Source organism: Suricata suricatta, chromosome 6 (assembly GCF_006229205.1).
Source record: "Suricata suricatta isolate VVHF042 chromosome 6, meerkat_22Aug2017_6uvM2_HiC, whole genome shotgun sequence".
NCBI lineage: Eukaryota > Metazoa > Chordata > Mammalia > Carnivora > Herpestidae > Suricata > Suricata suricatta.
In genome coordinates this window covers 107,692,246-107,711,178 of record NC_043705.1, presented here as the reverse complement: position 1 = coordinate 107,711,178, position 18,933 = coordinate 107,692,246, and the positions used below count along the sequence as shown (strand labels likewise).

The following is an 18,933-nucleotide window of genomic DNA, read 5'->3' as shown; positions in this document are numbered from 1 at the left end:
AGGTCAAGAGCAGGGGGGAAAATAGAAGAAAAGCTAGGCAAGCACATTATCTGGATCCCAGGAAACATCAACGATGATCTGAGCTGCGTTCTGCCTTTCAGATCCTGCCCACAAGCGCTGATTCATAGTTCATCTTGCAGTATGCAAGCTAGAGATGTTTGTAGGCCACTTGGTGAATAGCTGTCTTTGGATTAGAGACCATGTGTTGCAGTGGAGCTCCCAGAAGTGAGTTGGGTTATGTTTGCCTCTCCTAGAACCTGCTGACATGGCCGAACATGGGACCGATGAGCCATCCTCCAGGACAGGGAGTCCCAACGGAGAAGGTCGGGCCTCTGGGGACAGACTGTTACTGCATCAGAGGCTGGCTGTCAGAGAGCTCATCGACACTGAGGTCTCCTACCTGCATCTGCTCCACCTCTGTGCCTCAGACATCAGGAGCCGCCTGCGGCAGGTACCTGGGTGGGGCTGTGCGCAGCCTCCCTTTCCCGGGGCAAACGTGGGTCCTGGCTTCTGGGACATCGGTTCCAGGGGCAGGCTTGATGGAGGGGAAGGCATGGTGGACGTGAAGTCACCTGGATGTAAGCCCCGGTACTTCCCTTCATTGGCCATGCCACCTCCAGCAAAACCTTTAGCACATTGGAGCCTTAGTGTATTCACCTGCTAAATGGACAGAAGTAATCACCTCAGAGTATTAAATGAGCTAATGGATAAAATAGCCCTTTATCAAATTTAGATTGCTTAAACTAACCTATATTCTTTTTTTAAAAATGTTTATTTATTTATTTTTGAGAGAGTGTGTGCATGTGGGGGGTGGGGAGAGGGCAGAGAGAGAGATAGAGAGATAGGGAGAGGGCAGAGAGAATCCCAAGCAGGGTCCTTGCTATCAGCATAGAGCCTAATATGGGATTCAAACTCATGAACCATGAGATCATGACCTGAGCTGAAATCCAGAGTCGGATGCTTATCAAACTAAGCCACCTAGGCACCCCCAACACAACCTATATTCTAATTGTCTCATTTAGGAGATGGTAACCAGGAGAAGGTTTCACTTTGATGGGTTTTTACATCTTTTTTCCCCCTGATTTCAGTAATACTACATGCTCTCTCCATAAGATTTTAAGTACCACTTAGCATGTAAGCTCAGTTAGGGCAAAGACTGTTCAGTTTAATATATCCCCAGTTCTGGACCCATAAATAATAGATGTCAGTTAGTGTTTCCTGAATGAATGAAATACTCAAGTGGGAAATGTGGAAGGGGAAAGGCCTGTCATATTTGATCCTCCAGAAATTAGAATTTTTCTCTGTAGGCATTAAACAAACAATGTGGATTGTTACTTACTCTAACAAAAATAAGAGCCTACTCTAGATATTTTTCTACAGTTAGCTTTTCCTACTTGATGTTGCATTCAGTATAGACACACACACACACACACACACACACACACACAATGTCTTCTATGTGCCCATGTACATATATAGATGTTCTGCATTCCATCTCATGGTGGTATTGCCAGTTAGTAGTGGCTGAGTTCAGAATACATCTCAAGGTAATGTATTGGTGGGTGCCAAGTATGTCAGAGCTGGAAGGAGGTCCAGCTTCCCACCCTTATATGACGGATGGGGAAACTGAAGGCAGAAAAATGATAGCTGTCAGCAGATCTAGGGGAAAAAAAAACCCGTTCAGCTTTCACTCCGTGTTGAGCACTCCATCCCCTCCTCCTTTCTTGCAGAGTAATAAGAGTACCTAACTTATACCTAATTTATACAATTTTTCAAATTTATTTTTAGTTTTTTAATGTTTATTTTTGAGAGATAGAAAGAGAGAGTGACAGAGCACAAGTAGGAGACGAGCAGAGAGAGAGAGGGAGAATCTGAGCTCTGAGCTGTTAGCACAGAGCCTGATGCCGGGCTTGAACTCACAAACCTAGAGATCATGACCTGAGCCGAAGTCAGACGCTTAACCAACTGAGCCACCCAGGTGCCCCAGTCTTATACAATTTTTCAAAGCCTCGCAAACATGCCACTAGGGCAGTCTTCCGGAGAATTATAGACCCTGAAGGGGTGAAGGTTCTGGACTGCTCTCCAAAGCCTGCGAATAAAGTCACTACAGAAATCCCAGTGACGCCTATGGCTCCTTTGTGTCTTCCAGCTGCTGCCCCAGGGAGATCTGGAGGTCCTGTTCTCAAACATCGATGATGTCATTGAGGTGAACAGCAGATTTCTTCATGATCTCCAAGAGACAGCATCCAGGGAAGAGGATCAAGTGCACTTAATTAGTAAGCGAAAGACAAGGCAGCTGTCATCCTTAGATTCCCGTGGGATTGTCCCCGGCATGTGGGTGTTGCTGAACCGCCTCCAGAATTCCAGGGAAATACAGATCAACAGGATTTTCTTTTGGGGGATTCCCGGAACACAGCATGTCAGAGTCAGTGGGACCCTCAAATACTATCCAGCCCAGTCCTGTCACTTTACAGAAGAGGAGACCGGGGCCCAGAGACAAGGAGGAACTAATTGGTTAGTGGCCCGGCTGAGCTTTTCATTATTTACTAGACTCAGTTATTTACTGAGCACCTGCCGCTCACTGGGCCATGTGCTGGCATCACAGCATCAACAAATGAGTCCAGGTTCCCGTTCTGCAGGGTTGACAGGTCAGTGAGTGTCACAGAAGATAAACAGATAAATACGAGAATCTCAGGTAATGATTTGTAATCTGAAGAAAAGGAGCAAGTGTAGTAACTTTGGGGCATGAGAGTAGTCCTTCTGAGAAGGGGACACTTGAGCTGAGACCCAACTTTCAGGAAGGAGACAGCTATGAGATCTGGAGGGAGAGTAGAGAGAGTCCTGTGCAAAGGCCCTGAGGCAGGGATAAGCCTAGAATGTTTGAAGGACAGACAGAAAGAAGGTTGGTGTGGCTCCAGGGGGATTAGTGAGAGGAGCGTGTTAGGGGATAAGACGGAAGAGGCAGAGAAGGACCCAATCACGTAGGGCCTTCTAGGCCACGGGGAGGAGTTTGGATTTATTCTCATGTGATGAGAACCTATTGGGCACTTTTGAGCAGGAAGGTGGTACTGTCAGCTCACGTTGTTCAAAGGGCTCTTTGGCTATTGCGGACAGTGGGTTGTGAGGGGGGTGGTGAGAGTGGAAACAAGTGCCCAGTGGGGGCCTTGCTGTCGCCCAGCTGAGAGATGGTGGGTGGGTACTCATTCCAGAATGGGTAGGACGACTCTGTAGAGTTTGAAGGAAAAGGGACGCGTGGGCGTAAACCTCACACCTGTGTCCCTCATTCTCTTCTCATCTGCCCGGGGTCCCTTGACAACACTTGTAGGTCAGGGGTTTTTGAGTGGAGCTGGTGGGGGAAGGCCGAGGGGGGAGAGGAGGAGGAGGGGAGGGCCCCCAGCATAGTGACCCCCCTAGCTCCCCGGCCTTTACATCACCCATCTTCTACCCTTTCCTAGACATGAATGATGACAGGGATTAAAAATAACAAATATACAGTTTTACAGTTTTAAAAAATTTATTTATAATTATTTTTTAAATGTTTATTTTAGAGCAGGAGTCATGAGGGGGGAGGGGCCGAGAGGGGTGGTGGGGCTAGAGCATCCAAAGCCCAAAGCCCCGAGCCTGATGCTGGGCTCGAACTCACAAATGGTGAGATCATGACCTGAGCAGACACCAAGACGCTTAACCAACTGAGCCACCCAGGCAGCCCACAACTATACAAATTTTTTTGAAAGCGTAGCTTCCGAGTGTTTACTAAATGCTTAGCATTGTCCTCATGTACAGTATATTAACTCCTTTAATACTCACAACGACCCTGAAAGGTAGCTGCTGTTATCTCATTGTACAGCTGAGGAAACAGAGGCACAGAGAGAGGAAGTAACCTGCTCAAGGGAATTCGGCTCGTGGCAGAGCCAGGATTTGAATTCGGGCAGTTGGTGTCCGGAGCCAGTGCTCTTAACTACTGCCCTGAACAGCTTCTATATGGAGTAGAAATGAGATTAGAGCCTGTGTATTGTGTGTTCATTCTTCCCTCAAGAATAGAGTTCCTGGGGCGCCTGGGTGGCTCAGTCGGTTAAGCGCCGGCTTCGGCTCAGGTCATGATCTCATGGTTTGTGGGTTCAAGCTCTGCATTGGGCTCTGTGCTGACCACTAGCTCAGAGCATGGAGCTGCTTCAGATTCTGTGTCTTCTTCTCTCTCTGACCTTCCCCTGCTCTATCTGTCTCTCCAAAATAAATAAACATTAAAAAAAAACAAACCACATATTCTTGAAAAGAAAATAGAGTTCCTTTTTAAAACAGCAATGTGAATGAGTTACTATTTCCTAAGAAAAGATGGATGAATACAAAATTAAAGAGCAAGATTTTTTTTGAGTCCCTGGGAAGCTATTCTCCACTTCCATCATTTCATCCATGTTTCTATTAATAATCACCATCTACCTGAGTGGGAATCCGTGTAGTCTAAGGGGCTGCAGACTCAGAGGTTAGGTTCTTCTGTCACTATAGGCTAGAGGTTTGATGTGGTTCCTTGTTTAAGGCTCCTTGCTTGCCAGTCTCTGCCTTCCTGCTTGACTGGCAGCAAAGAGTCAGAGTCAGGATGTCACTTTGTGTCCCGAGCCCAGCTGGTGACAACTCCATTCCTTGCCTTCCTAGTAGAGTTGCCAGATAAAATACAGGTGCCCAATTAACATATCTTTTTTTTTTTACTTATTTATTTGAGGGGGAGGCACGCTCAAGCGGGGGAGGGGCAGAGAGAGAAGGAGAGAGAATCCCAAGCAGGCTCCATGCTACCAACGCAGAGTCCAATGCGGGGCTCGAACCCATGAGCCATGAGACGATGGCTCCAGCTAAAATCAAGAACTGGACGCTTACCCGACTGAGCCACCCAGGCACCCTTACAGGTGCCCAACTAAATTTAAACATCGGATCAGCAGTGAATAATTGTTTGGTACCAGCATGCTCCATGCAACATCCGGAACATACTTCTACTAAAAATTTATTCACCGTTTATCTGAAATTTAAGTTTCGCTGAAGTTTAGTCCTGTATTTCCCCCCTCTAATTTGGAAATCCTATTTCCTGACTGTAGAGTCTACACAAAATAGCCTCCTCATCCCCTGCCCATCGTGGTTAAGCAAAGAAGGAGGCATAAAGAATCCACGTGGCTTTCCCTCTCTTTGGTGCGCTGTGTGCTGGGTTGGGACTGCCCGGGCTCCTGGTAGCTCCTTACTCCCAGTCCAGCTCCGCCAGGAGAGCCTTTCTCAATATCTCGTAGCTGCAGCATTTTAAAAGATTTTTGGGCCTCAGGCACGACTATCTTCAACAGGCTTTTTTCCTCCCAGATGACTCAGGGCCCCTGTGATCACGAGCGATTCCAGCACTCCTCTGACGTTCACCGGGGGCCCGACTCAGGGTGGCCTCCCCATGAGACTCTGTGCCATAGCTAAGTGCAGTCCCATAGAAAGGTCATTCCAGCCACAAATTGAATTGGAGACTTCTGCATAGCTACATTAAAAAAAATTGAAGAAACAGGTGAAATTACTTTTCATAATACATTTGATTTATCCCAATATGTCCACAGACTAATATCTCAACATAGAATCAATATAAAAATTACTCGTGACATATTTTACTTTTTTTTTTGGTACTAAGTCTTTGAAATCGGTGTCTTTTACATTAACAGCACATCTCCATTGGGATCCTGAAATTTCAAGTGCCCCAAAGCCGCATGTGGCTGGTGACTGCTGCATCTGGGCAGTGGGGGTCTAATGGTTTGGAGTCCTAACTGGCAAGGCTCTGTCACCCCAAAGTTCCTTCATGTCTCTGAGCCTCAATTTCTGCCTCTTTGAAAGGTGCCAGTCGTGACTCAGAGTGCCTACCATGTACTGGCTCTTTCATCTCACGACACTGGTACTTGCTGATTACTATTGTTACTGTCGCCATCTCACTTAAAGAAAAACAGGAGGTTCCAAGGGACACAGCTTGTCAAGGCAGAATCAAGAGCCCTAACTCTTGGGCATCCTGTCTCTCTCTCTTTTTCCTTTCTGACTGATCCCAGCTATCAGGAGAGTATTCTTCTTATACTGGGAGGAACTTTTTCACAACTGTGACTTCTTTATAATCTTTGACTGGAGGACAAGAGGAACAGAAGTAAGTCTACTTTTGTATTCCTGGCATTCCTGCTCCTTTGGCCAGCTCTGCTCTGGGAATTTGCCTTGCTCTGGCATTCAGTTACTGGACCGCCCCTGCCCCTGGCCACACCAGCTGTGATACACTTTGCCATCAGTCACATTCCTGCGGACGCACCCGCACCCAGGTTCCGGAGCATGTGGGAGCCGCCCTAGATCTCAAGGCTACGCCCAGGCCCTGGGTGATCTCTGCAGTTGGCTGATCTCCTGCCATGCAGATTCTCCCTAGCTGCAGCTTCCTGTACTCTTTCCTCCGGTCTCCTTCATTCTGGGGGCTTCTCCTGAGGGAGTTGTCTCTGAGGATTGGCTGGACCAGCACTGGAGAAGAGAGCCGGTCCTGGGTGGCGGTCTCACTGTGGGAGTCTTTGCTGAGGGCTGGACCACGCTGGGCTAGGAACCACCCTGTGTGTCCCCATGTGACCCCGTGGGGGGCCTGTCAAGGTCAGAGGCCCAACCTGTAACTTCAGCAGGCAATAGGGTCAGCTGGTCTTCCTGTGGTCCAAGGCTCCCCACCCCCTTTCATGGCTAATGCATTTCTCTTCATCCTCACCACAGTCCCCTACATGGGCAACCAAAGACTCTTCCGGGAACTTGAGGTAGCATTCTAACAGCCATTCCTGTAACTGCTTTTAACCCCTAGTTTAGTCTCAACATACTATAGAGAGTATAGATTTTTTTTTTATTATTAAGTAGTAGACTTTACTTTTTAGAGTACTTTCAGGTTACAGAAAAATCAAGTGGAATGTACAGAGAATTCTCATATGGTCCCATTCCCCCATCCTCAGAATTTTGTAGTTTCCCTGCTCTAAAAATCTTCCTATTCATCCCTCCCTCCCCCTCACCACGTGAAAACACTGATCTTTTTAGCATCTCCATGGTTCCGCCTTTTCCAGAGTGTCATATAGCTGGAGTGCCACAGTATATAGTCTTCACAGAGTAACTCCTTTCACTTAGCAATCTGCATTTCCGCTTTCTCCTTTTCCTGTCCTGATAGCTCACTTCTTGTCTTCTTTTTCCTTTCTTAATCACTGCTTGAAATTCTGCTGTACGGACACAGCACAGTTTATGCATTTACTTCCTGAAGTACATTTTGGTTACTTTCAAGTGTACGCAGTTATGAATAAAGCTGTTAGAAACCTTTGTGTGCAGGGTTTTTACGAAATCGTTTTTAAACTTTTCTCTATAGTGGTAAAATACACATAACATGAAATTTACTGTCTTACCCAAATTTAAGTGTGAGTTCAAGGGCATGAAGTACATTCACACTGCTGTGCAGCATAAGCACTGCCCAGCTCCAGACCTACTTCATCACCCCGAACTGAAACTCTGTACCCCCCAAATAGTAACCAGCCGCTGGTCACCTCTATTTTACCTTCTGTTCCTGTGAACTGGACTATTCTAGGTAACACATAAAAGGGGACTCCTACCATATTTGTCCTATTGTGTTTGGCTCTCAGCATACTGTCTTTGGAATTCTTTTTTAAAGTTTTTGAATCTTAAAAAATAAATCTTAAAATTTAAGTTCAGACTTACAGAAAAGTGCCAAAAATAATGCAGAGGTCCTAAATAACCCTCAGTATAGCACCCCCTAATTTTAACATCTCAGATATTCATAGTACAGCTGTTGAAACCAGGAAATTAATGGCATTGTAACATTGCAACACTATTTACTTTCCTGATCTCACTCCTATTTTGCCAGCCTGCCTATGAACGTCCTTTTTCTGGCCCAGGATCTGACCTAGGGCACCACATTTCATTTTATTGTGATGTCCCCTTAGACGTTTTTTGTCTGTCTTCTGGGACTATAGCACTTCTGAAAAGTCCAACCCAGGTTTGTAGTATATCCCTCCATTTGAAGTTGTCAGTTATTAAAATTGAATTTTATAGATTTTATAAAAGTTTACATATGTATAATTTATATCTTATAAATTATAAATATTTTTAGAAACACTTTATATTTCATTCTTTTTTCTACTATTTTTTATTTATTTTTGAGAGACAGCCAGAGCATGAATGGGGTAGGGGCAGAGAGAGAGGGAGGGAGGGAGGGGCAGAGCGAGAGAGACCAGAATCCGAAGCAGGCTCCAGGCTCTGAGCTGTCAGCACAGAGCTTGACGTGGGGCTCGAACCCACAAACTGTAAGATCATGACCTGAGCCAAAGCCGGACACTTAACTGACTGAGCCACCCAGGCGCCTCGTATATGTTATTACTTAAAATAATGTTAATTTTGATCACAGGATTGATAGAAGATAGTATCTTCTATGTTTTTCCGCTACAAGGTTACCATTTTCCCCCTTGTAATTAGTAAATATGGAGAAAAACTTTTATATTACACAGATGTTCTGTTTCATCTCAAACTTAATTAAGCATTAATTTTAGCCTCCACCAATGGTTCTGGCCTGCAGTAATTATTACTGGTGTTCTCATGGTAATTTTCTATTTCCCTTATTCCTTCTACTTTTATTAATTGCAATGTTCTATAAGCAAGAATGGTACTTTCTCGCCCATTCATTTTTTCAGTTATTTATATCAGTATGGACTCTAGGACATTTGCTTTATTCCATGAGTCAGAATCCAGCACCATCATTATTTTCTTGCTCACATTGTACCGGTGTTGGCCACTGGGCGCTCCTTCACGCTGGCTCCTGTGTCCCTTCTGGAGGCCTCCAATAATGTTTGAGCACATCCTTACTTTCAGACGCCACGAGACGTTCCAGGCTCAGCTTGTTCTTGCCTGGCCCATCCTTGGAATCAGCCATTTCTCTTAGGAGCCCTGGTTCCTACTTTGGGGGAAACAGTATTTAGACACCAAGTTCTAGCGTCTAGGTATGCTCATTGTCCTTGGAGTGTCATTACCCTCTCAACTAATAGAACTGGGAAATATATGTATATAAACTAATGTGTGAATGTGCACTTATCCACCTCTCTCTCTCTGTTTTTCTTTGTATATTTAGGACCATAAGTTCCTCCCGATACCTACAATTCCAGTCCCTCCAGTCCATGCTCCCTCTCACCCCTGCTACCCTGTCCCCTCATTCTTTCCATCCACCTGCTGCAGATAACCAACCTCATAAATTTCTGATTTAAAAAATTGGAATGCTTCACAGTTTTGCCTTTTATTCTTGTGCATTAATCTTCTCCATATTATTCCAACTTTGGTATATATGCTGCTGAAATTGAGCACCTGAGTCATCTATTTAAAACAGAAACAAGATCACCCCTGTTCAAACCTTTCTGGCTGCTTCTTGCCACCATTAGAATAAAATCCAAACACCTTGCTCCACCTTACCTACCTACTTTGAGGCCCTCTGGGATCTGGAGGGAGTTTTCTGTTTGTTTTCTCTGCTTTGTGCCCTTGTTCACTCTGCTCTGGCTAGTCTTGCCTTTAGGCCAAGTGCTTTCCTGCCTTAAACCCTTTGCATTTTTTCCCCCTAAGCTGGGGTTGCTGCTCCCAGCACACGTTCTCAGGGCCCTGTGCTTCTGGTCTCTGATAAGCATGCACATCTTCATCGAGGCCTTCCTTAACTAGATCTCCTACTACTTTCTAACATTTTTTTTCATTAGTTCACAAAGGAATAGATCTAAGCTTTATTTATTTATTTTTTTGATGGTTCTACTCCCTGTGAATTCAAAGTTGCATTTATTATTTAAAAAATTTTTAAATAATTTATTGTCAAGTTGGTTTCCATATAACATCCAGTGCTCATCCCAACAAGTGCCCTCCTCCATGCCCATCACCCCCCTTCTCCTCTCCCCCTCCCCCACCAACCCTCAGTTTGTTGTCAATATTTAAGAGTCTCTTATGGTTTGCCTCCCTCCCTCTCAACTATTTTTTCCCCTTCCCCTCCCCTATGGTCCTGTTAAGTTTTTCCTGTTAGACTTGTGAGTGCAAACATGGTATCTGTCCTTCTCCGCCTGACTTATTTCACTTAGCATGACACCCTCAAGGTCCATCCACTTTGCTACAAATGGCCAGATTTCATTTTCTCATTGCCATGTAGTACTCCATTGTATATATAAACCACATCTTCCTGATCCATTCATCAGGTGATGGACATTTAGGATCTTTCCATGATTTGGCTATTGTTGACAGTGCTGCTATGAACATTGGGGTACATGTGCCCCTATGCATCAGCACTTCTGTATCCCTTGAGTAGATCCGTAGCAGTCGAACACTTGTTTTGATTCTTGGTATCATCGCCACCTGACGAATGTGATATATATACTTATTGTCTGTCTTCCCCACTAGAATATAACCTCCATGAGGCAGGGGCTTGGCTTTGTTCACAGAGCTTAGAAGAGTGCCTGGCATCTAGTCCCTAAATAAGCAGTTGGTAAATATTTGGTGAGTAAAGTTTGTGTCAGAGTGTTTTCACTGATGTTGATTTAATCCTCATAAAAAAAAAAAAAAAAAAAAAAAAAAAACCCGGGCGCCTGGGTGGCTCAGTCGGTTGGGCCTCTGACTTCAGCTCAGGTCAGATCTCACATTTGTGGGTTCGGGCCCCGCGTTGGGCTCTGTGCTGACAGCTAGCTCAGAGCCTGGAGCCTGCTTCTGGTTCTGTGTCTCCTTCTCTCTCTGCCCCTCCTCCTCTCATGCTCTGTCTCTCTCTGTATCAAAAATAAATAAAACATAAAAAAAAAAAACCCAACCTTGGAAGTGAATACTATTTTTATTCCAATCTATGGATGAAAAAATGGAGGGTCCGGGAGGTCAAGTACTTGCCCTGGGTTATGCCCGGGGGGAGGGTTGACTGGAGCTCTGGTGCTAGTTCTCTCTGACTCCAAAATCCATGCGTGTGCTCTGCTATATATGGTGTGTCTCTGTAAAGAGGGGGGTTTCCAGTCATACTTGCCACACACAGTAATTGGAAAGACACAATTGTAAAGCTATAAAATGAGTGTGCTTTATGAACTAAAAAGCCCTGTATGGATATCAGAACTATTAATATTATTGCCATAATTATACATACCATTTATTAAGACTCACCAAGCACCAGCCTGAGCCCTGTATCATCCTGTCACTCAATCCTTATAGCAGCCTTTTGAAAGTGAGATGAAAAAGCAGAACCTCGGGAAGAAGAGTGAACTCACCCAGAGTGACAAAGCTGGCTAGGCCTGGCAGCCTCACTCCTGAGCCGAGGGCTTAGCTGTCTTCCCCAGCACCTCCGTGTCCCAAGCAAGGGTACGTACAGACATGCCTCTGAGGGCTTTGTGTTGCTCTTTTGCCATTAGGTAACTTATTCCTGGAATTCCAAGAAGAGCTGGAACGAGTCTATAAGGTCTACTGTGCCAGCTACGACCAGGCCTTGCTGCTGGTGGAGACCTACCGGAAGGAGCCAGAGCTGCAGCGAGAGATCCAGGGCGTCCTTGAGGCAGTGGTGTGAGTAGAATGAATGACCAGTGGGCACTCGCTCCTGCTGCCATCAACCCTGAGGTCAGGAGCCGTTAAGGTCCCCCCCCTCTCCTTGGTGCTGCTCCACTGCTTCAGGAGGGGCTCAGTCAGGTGAAGCTGCAGGGACAGACAGCTCCCCCCCCCGCGCCCCCCACTCTTGGTGGCTTCAAACAGCAAAGGTTCATATCTTCCTTGTGCGCCACTGTGGTTGACTCCAGGCCCTTCTCTGTGTCATCCTCACTCTGGGGCCTGCGCTTGACGGTGGCCACTCTCTGGATTCTTGCCAGTAACTGTGAGGAAGGGAAAAGAGGCATGAAGGGTCTGATGCTGGTAATTAAATGCTCCACCCAGACGTGATAGCTGGCACCTCTCATAGTCCACAGGTCAGAACTAATCACATGGCTTCATCGGACCATGGGGGGGGGGGCGGGGTTCTACCCTGCATGTGACCCGAGGCAGAAAAGCAGACACATTTGGCGAACAGCACTCATGGCGGTGAGACGGTGGGACTTCTGTGCTCCAGGCTGCAGTGGCGCGAAACTGGTTCGTTTCAAGTGGGAGGGCCTCTCTGCAGGTAGCTGGAGACTGTCCCATAGAACAGGATCGGAACCGCCCTGGGCGCATACACGCTCTAGACAGAACTATGTAGAGAACTGGGGGAGCCTGGGTGGCTGAGTCAGTTAAGCATCCAACTTTGGCTCAGGTCATGATCTCAGGGTTCGTGGGTTAGATCCCTGCGTTGGGCTCTGTGCTGACAGCTCAGAGCCTGGAGCCTGCTTCGGATTCTATGTCTCCCTCTCTCTCTGCCCCTCCCCTGCTCATGCTCTGTCTTTCTCTGTCTCAAAAATAAACATTAAAAAATGTTTAAAATAGGAAATGTGTAGAGAACAAATTTTTTTAATTAACATTTTGAATGAATAACAGTTATATGGTCCAGAAGCTTTAAAGCGTCCACATTTAGGCAGCAAAAAAATCTTCCCAACCCTGTCCATTCATCTTGCCAAGTACTACTCCCAGCACCGTTCAGATATCCACTTTTAAATTGCTCATGGATCCTTGCAAAGTTCCTGTATGCATACACAAGCAAATACAAATATATACCCTTATTCTACTGCCTTTTTTAAAGAACATTCGTATTTTCTTCACTGACAACCTATCCTGGGTATCCTTCCATTTCAATTCATGCATGTGGGATCCTGTGAATGTCATCTGCCACGTGGCTGTTTCCCAGTTTATTTAACTGGTCTCTATTTTTTTTAATATTTATTTATGTTGAGTGAAAGAGAGAGAGATGGAGTGAGAGAGCATGGAGAGGGAGGATGGCAGAGAGAGAAAGAGAGGAAGAGAGAGAGAATCCCAAGCAGGCTCCACACTGTCAGCACAGAGCCCGACACGGGGCTTGGTCTCACATACCATGAGATTATGACCTGAGCCGAAATCAAGATTCTGACATTTAACTGACTGAGCCAGCCAGGTGCCCCTAACTGGTCTCTATTAACGAGCATTGTTTCACTTCTTTTCTTTTGATGTTAGGGGTAGTGTGTGACATATGAGCATATGTCATTTTACTCAGGTACAAGTATTTCCGTGAGGTGAAGTCCAGACATGGATTGCTAGGTCAAAGGAATTATGTAGGGATAATTTTCATAATATTGCAAAGCATCCTTCTATAAAGGCTATATACCAAGTTACGTTCCCACGACCAAGGTAGGGGTGCCTGTTTCCTCATTGCCTCACCAGATCAGGCTATTAAACTTTGGAATATCCGCCTCCGAGACAGGTGACAAAGGGTGTCTCAGTGTGGCTTCATTTTGCATTTGCTTCTTAGGATGAAAGTTGGTCATCTCTTCATATATTTAAGAGTCGTTTTTAATTTCCTTGCCTGGGATTGTCCTGCTTCCTTTCTGTTTTAAAAAGCTTATTCCTGGGACAAGCTCACCAAATGGAGAGAGATGAAGGTCATCTTCTGGAAATCCGAAAGAGCAGGAGGAGCAGAGGCCATGATCATTTCATCTTACTTAGACACTCCCTTCACACCCAAGAAAAAGTGTTGATTTAGGTCTTTATTGTTTTGTTTTGAGAGAGAGAGAGCAAGCAAGGGAATGGGTAGAGAGAGAAGGAGAGAGAGAGAGAATCGCAAGCATTCTCTGCACTGTCAGTGCAGAGCCCAACACGGGGCTCGGACTCACGGACCCTGAGATCATGACCTGAGCCAAATTCAGGAGTCGGATGCTTATCTGACTGAGCCATCCAGGCACCTCGATTTAGGTCTTTGAAGATGACAGTATCTCATGTGAGGCCTCCTGCTATCTCCCCTCCTCCTCTCTCTTACCTAATCCCCTCAACCCCTTGAAGCTGTCTTTCCAAGTACCTGTGTCCTAGCCCCTCCCTGCCCCCCCAAACCGACCTTTACTTTCCCCGTTTGATTCATCCTTCCATGGGTCCTACAAATTTAGGCTTTTGCAAGAGTCACTAAGTACGTTTCAGTAGGAGAGAGGCAGATAACAGAAGTGAGGGATGCAAGGTGCCAGGTGTGAGGCAAAAGGGAGCAGGGGAGGCTGAGGCTACCAGAGCCCACAGACCCTGTGCAGGGAGTGGTTGCAGCCCCCCTTCCACTGGTTGCTGCTCCATCAAGTAGCTTTGGCTATGTAACAGACTGCCCCGAAGTGGACAGCAACGTAGCCAGGCTCAGTAAACGATTGTTCCAGCCCTGGCCAAGCACCTGCACGTGCCTGTGATTGAATGTAGGTCAGCTTTGCTGGTCTTGTGTCTGAGACACGTGAGCTGACTCTGCTCTGGCGGCCCCGCCTCTCATCATCTGGCAGGTGGCCCAGGCTTGTTCACCTGGTGGTCACAGGATAGAGACAGGAAGAGCATAGGAGGGCGGGAGAAGGACCATGGGGGCAGGGCAGGCCTTTAAAGGCCTCGGCTGGGAATTGGCGTGCTGCAACAGACCCAAGGGGCGGAAAAATAGAACCTACTTCTCAAGGGGAGGAGCTTCAAGGTCATACTCAGAGGCCATGGATACAACCGCCGCCACCACGACAAAGGGTGTGGACGCAGACAGTAGAATATTGACAGTCCTGTTTTACAAACTGTCTGCCTCAGGTGCCAGCTAGGAATCACAGCCTCTGATTTTTTAAGAGAAGTCAGAAACATTGATGTAGTATCTCCCAGGTGCCAGATGCTGGCATCTAGCTCAGATGTGTTAGGAGCACTGTTAAGGGGCCGCTGTTGGTACAGACGCTGCTATTGGTCATGACTTCCACCCTTTGGTCTTTCCCAGCCAGGCTGGTCCAGACTTTTCTCATGGGCCCCGATGCCACACTGCCCCGTGGCAATGTGCCCCTAGCTCTCCTTGGTGAAGCCATTTCATGAATCGGAACCTGGTCTCCTTGCGTGTGAAAGGGGAGTAATAACTACGCCTCATGGGGATATGGGCTCACTGTATGCAACAACGCTCTATGAACCCCAGCTATCATCCTGGTCTTGGCTGTCCTTGTCTCTGAAACCACATTGTGGCTCTCAGATCTAATGATTCCAATGCTCCTTTTTTTTTTATATATATAACAAACATTAAACTAATATCCTGAGGGACGCCTGGGTGGCTCAGTCCATTGAGCGTCCGACTCTTGATGTCAGCTCAGGTCAAGAGCCCAGGTCATGGGATTGAGCCCCATGTTGGGCTCCACACCGAGCCTGGAACCTGCTTAAGATTCTCCTTCTGCCTTTGCCCCTTCCCCCCCAATTATTATCCTGACGTATATTTTCTATATATATATGTATATGTATATATATATATATGTATATATCCTACCTATATACAGAACAAAAAAAATGAGTGGGGTGCCTGAGTGGCTCCGTTGGTTAAGCATGTGACTTCAGCTCAGGTCATGATCTCGTGGTTCATGGGTTCGAGCCCTATGTCAGGTTCTGTGCTGACAGCTCAGAACCTGGAACCTGCTTTGGATTCTGTGTCTCCCTCTCTCTCTGCTAGCACTCTCTCTCTCTCTTAAAAATAAATAAATATTTAAAAAATCAACATAATGGTTCAATTTTAATAAAAAGGAGAAGTACAAGGCAAATAATGCCCAATAAGGTGATATGTATTTCAGTGTGCAAATGCTTGGGCATCACTACCCTAGAAAATCTAATGAAGCAATCAGATGCTGGCACCTGCTTATAATAAAATAAGTTTGCATTCAAGGAAGGGAAAGTCAGAAGCCATCCTGCATCAGAAGTATGGGAAAAGGAGAGAGCAGGGAATGTGCATCCCCTAGAATGACAAGCAGCAATGATAGCAAATTTGACCTCCCAGTGTACGATAAGCAAAAGAAGGAAGCGACATAGATGGTGTAGGGATAACATCGCATCCTGGGGGCAGAGGAAGGGAGGACGTATGACGTTCTTGCAGATGATCTGGGTCTTGTTTCTGAAAGGTAGCATCATAAGAATTCCAGTGTTGTAGTATGTGACCAGATGGAGTTCAGGGATCACAAAAAGATCTCAGTTCTGGGAATCACAGCACGTTTTGAGGTATTCAAGTCAGTCTCTGAATGTTCAGAGGGACATAGGAGACACAGCACTACTCCTCACCATGCCAACTGTCATTGCAGATGTCCTGCATCCCTGGTCCCTGCCCACTAAATGCCTGTAGCTGCCTGGTGCCCGCAGGTTTCCACAGTGCCCTTGGGGAGAGCCTCTGGTCCAGTGTTGCACCAGGAACGCCGGTCTTCCTGTCAGCGTTGCTTTCTGTCTCCTCTCTCTTGAGACATTAATCCTGGCTTTCTTGTGCTTATGATCGTGGGACTCTTTCTAGAGCTTAACTGGCCAGAATCCCCACACCAGCCCTAAGTGGTTCCTTCTCATCCAGTTAAGGATGGGTGATCCCTCCTAATCAGATTCTTTGTGATTCCAAAATGCATGCTGCCTTCGACCCTTTATTTGGGTGGTTGCATGGGAAAGGTGTTCAGTATACCCTGTCTCCTCATGCAGCTCCCAGCTTGAGGGCCAAGGGGCTCACAGGCTCACCCTCGCAGCAGGCAGGAAGATCAGCCTCTAATTGTGCAGCCATCAGCGGGAAGGAGGCTGGCTGCAGAGACAGATGGGTCCAGCATGAAGTACGCACTAAGAGTGATGGCCGAGGCCAGGCTGGGAGAAGGCAGATCACCTCCTTTGGTTTCCTCTATTGGAAAGCTTGGTTTGTTTTATTTTTATTACTTATTAATTTTTATTTTTATTTTAGAGAGACCACGTGAGCTGAGGAGGGGCAGAGGGAAAGCGAGAGAGAATCTTAAGCAGGCTCCATGCTCAGGGCAGAGCCTGACGCAGGGCTTGATCCCATGACTGTGAGATCATGACCTGAGCTGATAGGCAGCTCAGTCAGTTAAGTGCCCAACTTCAACTCAAGTCATGATCTCACGGTTCTAGAGTTCAAGCCCCAAATCTCTGCTGACATCAGAGAGCCCACTTCAGATTCTCTGTCCCCTTGTCTCTCTGCCCCTCCCCAGCTCACGATCGTGCTCTCTCTCAAAAATAAAGGAACATTAAAAATATATATATATAATGTGGAGTACCTTGGTGACTCAGTTGACTAAGTGTCTGACTCCTGATTTCAACCAGGTCATGATCTCACAGTCATGGGGTGGTGTCCTAAGTCGGGCTCTGCACTGAGCAGAGCCTGCTTGGGATTGTCTCTTTCTCTGCCCCTATCTTGCTTGTGGGCATGGGTGCATGTATGCACCCTCTCTCTCTCTCCCTCTAAACAAATAAATGTAAAAAAATAAACAAAAAGAGTAATGTATGCTTCCTGAAAAAAAGAAATATTTAAACAATACACAGATATATAAAGTAAAAAGTAAAAGTCCATTCTCCCTTAGTCTCACATTTCCCCATCTCTTCACCTGGTAGTTAACCTTTTTCATCCAGATTTTCTTCAGTTCATTTAAAGTTCAGTTCATTTAAAGCAGACAGACTTTGCAAGCAGAAGTTTAAATGTTGGGTGGGTGGATGAATGGATGGATGGAAAGAAAAATGAAGGAAGGGAAGAAGGAAGGAAGAAAGGAAGAAATTTAAAGGGGCTCTGACTTACATGCTTTTCTAGAACTTACTTTTTCACTTCAAGGTCATGAATATCATTTCACATCACTGGGAATACTCCCACGATGTTCCTGTTAATGGCACATAGAGTTCCTTTCCAGGGCAGCTCACAGACTGTGGTTTGTTTAACCAAGATCCTGCTGATGGACATCTGGCTTGTTTCCAATTTTTTACTGTGATAAATGGAGTTGTTGGTAGCTCCTACCTTTATCTTTACTTGCTTGAGTTGACATTTCTGTGGGTAGATATCTGGAGTAGGATCGATGGAACAAAAAGATTTTGTACATTTCACAAATTGCCCAACTGCTCTTTAAAACGATCTTACCAATTGCTGCTACTACCAAGAGAATGTAAGAGGGCCCGTCTCCCCTTCGGACACCAGCCCAGCTCCAGGCATTTGCTTGCTTTTTCTTCCTTTCTTCCTTCCTTCCTTCTTTCCCTCCCTCCCTTCCTTCTTTCCTTCTTTCTTTTTTCCTTCCTCTTTGCTTTCTTTCTTCCTCTTTCTTTCTTCCTCCTTCCCTTCCTTCCCTCCCTCCTTCTTTCCTCCTTCCTTTGAATTATCTATCAGTTGTTGCCCGTCTGAAAGCCTGCTTAAACATTCTTCTCCAGACTACCTTAGAAAAGCTATAAACACAAAAGGCTGCTGTAATTCTGTCCTGACCCCGTGATAATTGTGGAGAAGAGCTGTGATCATCTCTTTCAAGAACCCCCCCCCCATCCTCTTATTTGTGGAGTGACAGTTGTCCCCAGGAGGCAATTGGCCCTTTCCCATGGAAAGTAAGCCCAGAGGATAGATAGAATTGTGCAAATATCTGGTGACTTTTTCCATCTCCCCTGCTCGTGGTCAGCCAAGTGCTAGGAAACCCGTGGTGAGAGCAGATGGTCTGCATAGGCATGTCCTGACAGGTAATTCTATCTGTATCTCCCCTCCCTCCATACACACAACTCCCTGCAGCTAGTGAAGGGGCACCCACCTGCTCTGCCTATTCTTAGCCTCATGACTGATCTTCCCTGGACATTCGGTCTGGAAATATTTCCTTTGGAGGAAGAGCAAGGGGCACCGGTACCATGGAGAGGCGAGCAGAGAATGGCTGTGAGCTGGAGGAGGCCTGTGTAGACACTGAGGTTTGAAATCTTCATGACATTCTTGCAAGGGAGGCCTGAGGGAAAACTGTTGGAACCTCTTCCCAGATGCCACTGACTTGAACATTCTTTCTGCAAATCCTAGACAAGAAAGGGACCAGAAATGGTCATCCA

The 18,933-nt window shown here is 46.2% G+C and overlaps 1 protein-coding gene and 1 pseudogene across 1 annotated transcript in view; one reads left to right on the top strand and one right to left on the bottom strand.

Moving 5' to 3' along the window:
• Positions 1-265: 265 nt before the first annotated feature.
• The window catches only part of ARHGEF37 (Rho guanine nucleotide exchange factor 37), a 37,372-nt gene continuing 18,704 nt past the window's right edge, over positions 266-18,933 (top strand). The window contains exons 1-3 of the mRNA XM_029941445.1: positions 266-451; positions 2,150-2,276; positions 11,418-11,565. Coding sequence (XP_029797305.1) covers positions 266-451; positions 2,150-2,276; positions 11,418-11,565 — 461 coding nt within the window. The remainder of the gene's footprint in view (positions 452-2,149; positions 2,277-11,417; positions 11,566-18,933) is intronic.
• LOC115295080 lies at positions 9,271-9,369 on the bottom strand (annotated as a pseudogene).